This window comes from Atta cephalotes (assembly GCF_000143395.1).
Source record: "Atta cephalotes unplaced genomic scaffold scaffold00049, whole genome shotgun sequence".
In the NCBI taxonomy this organism is placed as follows: Eukaryota; Metazoa; Arthropoda; class Insecta; order Hymenoptera; family Formicidae; genus Atta; species Atta cephalotes.
In genome coordinates this window covers 2,016,251-2,018,211 of record NW_012130113.1, presented here as the reverse complement: position 1 = coordinate 2,018,211, position 1,961 = coordinate 2,016,251, and the positions used below count along the sequence as shown (strand labels likewise).

Below are 1,961 nucleotides of genomic sequence, written 5' to 3'. Positions count from 1 at the left end.
CGGAAAGAATTTTACTAAAGTATCTAAAAATTTAAATATAAATAAAGATTTAAACATAATTTTATTGAATTATCAAAATAGTTAGATATAGGAAACTTAAGCATGATGAAAAATGCTGCAAAAAGTTTTGACATTCTAACAATTAATTTGAGTGTCCTGTAAAATATATATAAAAATTATTTGATGATTCAAATAAAATTATTTTCTGTATGACAAAATTGTTTTTTCCGTGTATTAAAAAGAATACTTAGACCGGTATTCATAATCTGCTCTTGTGTATTTTAAGATCGTCTTAAGTAACATCAGAAAATGCTAATACGACTTTGTGATTGATTTATGATATCTTAAAACTGTACTATTTAAGATTCTTAAATATAAGAATCGACTATAAATACCGGCTTTACGGTATTTTATACTATCGTATATTTCTTTTTTTTTCTTATTTATAAAAAGAGTCTAATAGATTCGCGTGATTATATTAATAGCTTCTAGAAATCCGCTTATGCTATTTAGTAATTTTATATGTATATATAATAGTGTAAATGTACGATATGCTGTAGATATTGAATATAACCGTTGCTACCTCTGCTATTATCATTACGAAATATTCTCGCTGCCGAACAGTCGTTAAAAAAAAAACTGCCTTTCTCTGTTTCGCGCAGGTAATTCCCTGATGTACAAAGTGACTTCGTATACTAGACTCTCCGCACTAACATATATACGTCATAACAATTAAAACGCCATCAAGAAGATTATCATTATCAGTTAAAACTCAAAGTTTACGTACACGTAATGTACACATTTCAGATCGTTAAAAAATCAAACAAGACATTCTAAAGTATATGACGTAAATATCTCACGCAAATTCGATAAACAAGATCAATTTCATCTTGGTTTCTCATCTTGGTTGCGTGCGAGCCGTTTTTTTACATACTCGTTGCAACAAATATGCTCTAAGGTCATGATCTTCGGATTTAATTACGACAATGGTAATCGAAATAGCACGATGTCGTACAATTGTCTTTCGCATAATTTCGTATAGATTACTCTGATAAAATCATCTAAAATTCTCTGTACTCTGTTCCATAATGTATATGTAAATATATATGGAACATGTATAATGTAAAGGATGATCGCAAATTTCACGGAATTGAAATGATTGAATTAACATTAATTCTACTACAAACAAGAGAATCGTACATATACAATAAGAGCAAAAAGTATTCGTACAAGGAAATTTGTTAAAAAGTTTTATTTGAAGAAAAAAAGTTTTATTTGAAGAAAATAAACATTAATTAGCAATTTTATACAATGAATACATTCTGTTCTAACATAAACAAATGAGCTCCGCATGTATTTCTGATTTTAAGTCTAAATTTCTCGTTTATATAAATACTTTTTGAGCATTCAAAAACAACACAATTTTTAATTTTCTTATTTTTCAGATGATATATTTTGTATAATTAATACACATTTTTTTTGATATATATATATATATAATTTTAAGAAACATACAGTCTATTTTAGTCTTTATGAATAAATTATTAATTATCCAACAAGAAATGATCGTCAATTACTTATATTATTAAATGTCGAATCGACGTCAAATTGATGTTGAAATCATCTTATTTATATTGATTCGACATCAATTCGGTGACTCATTTTTCACTAGATAATACTTACTTTTAAAAATAAAGTTTTTCAAAAAAATATTTTCTCTGTACGAATACTTTTGGCTCTCATGGTATCTTTCAGAAAAAAGATTTTACGATTGACACATTGACAAAAATCACTTTTTTAGAATTTGCATTACACATATATATATATATATATATATATATATATATATATATATATATATATATAGTACGTACGTACGTACGTACGTACGTAGTTACTTACGTTACTACTTACCTTACCTTACCTTACTTACTACTACTACTACTAACCTAAACCTAAAC

At 26.4% G+C, this 1,961-nt stretch overlaps 1 protein-coding gene across 1 annotated transcript in view; it reads left to right on the top strand.

Moving 5' to 3' along the window:
• Positions 1 to 674, top strand: part of LOC105622902 (peptidoglycan-recognition protein LB-like) — a 3,574-nt gene extending 2,900 nt beyond the window's left edge. Inside the window, exon 4 of the mRNA XM_012204311.1 lies at positions 663 to 674. Coding sequence (XP_012059701.1) covers positions 663 to 674 — 12 coding nt within the window. The remainder of the gene's footprint in view (positions 1 to 662) is intronic.
• Positions 675 to 1,961: the final 1,287 nt, after the last annotated feature.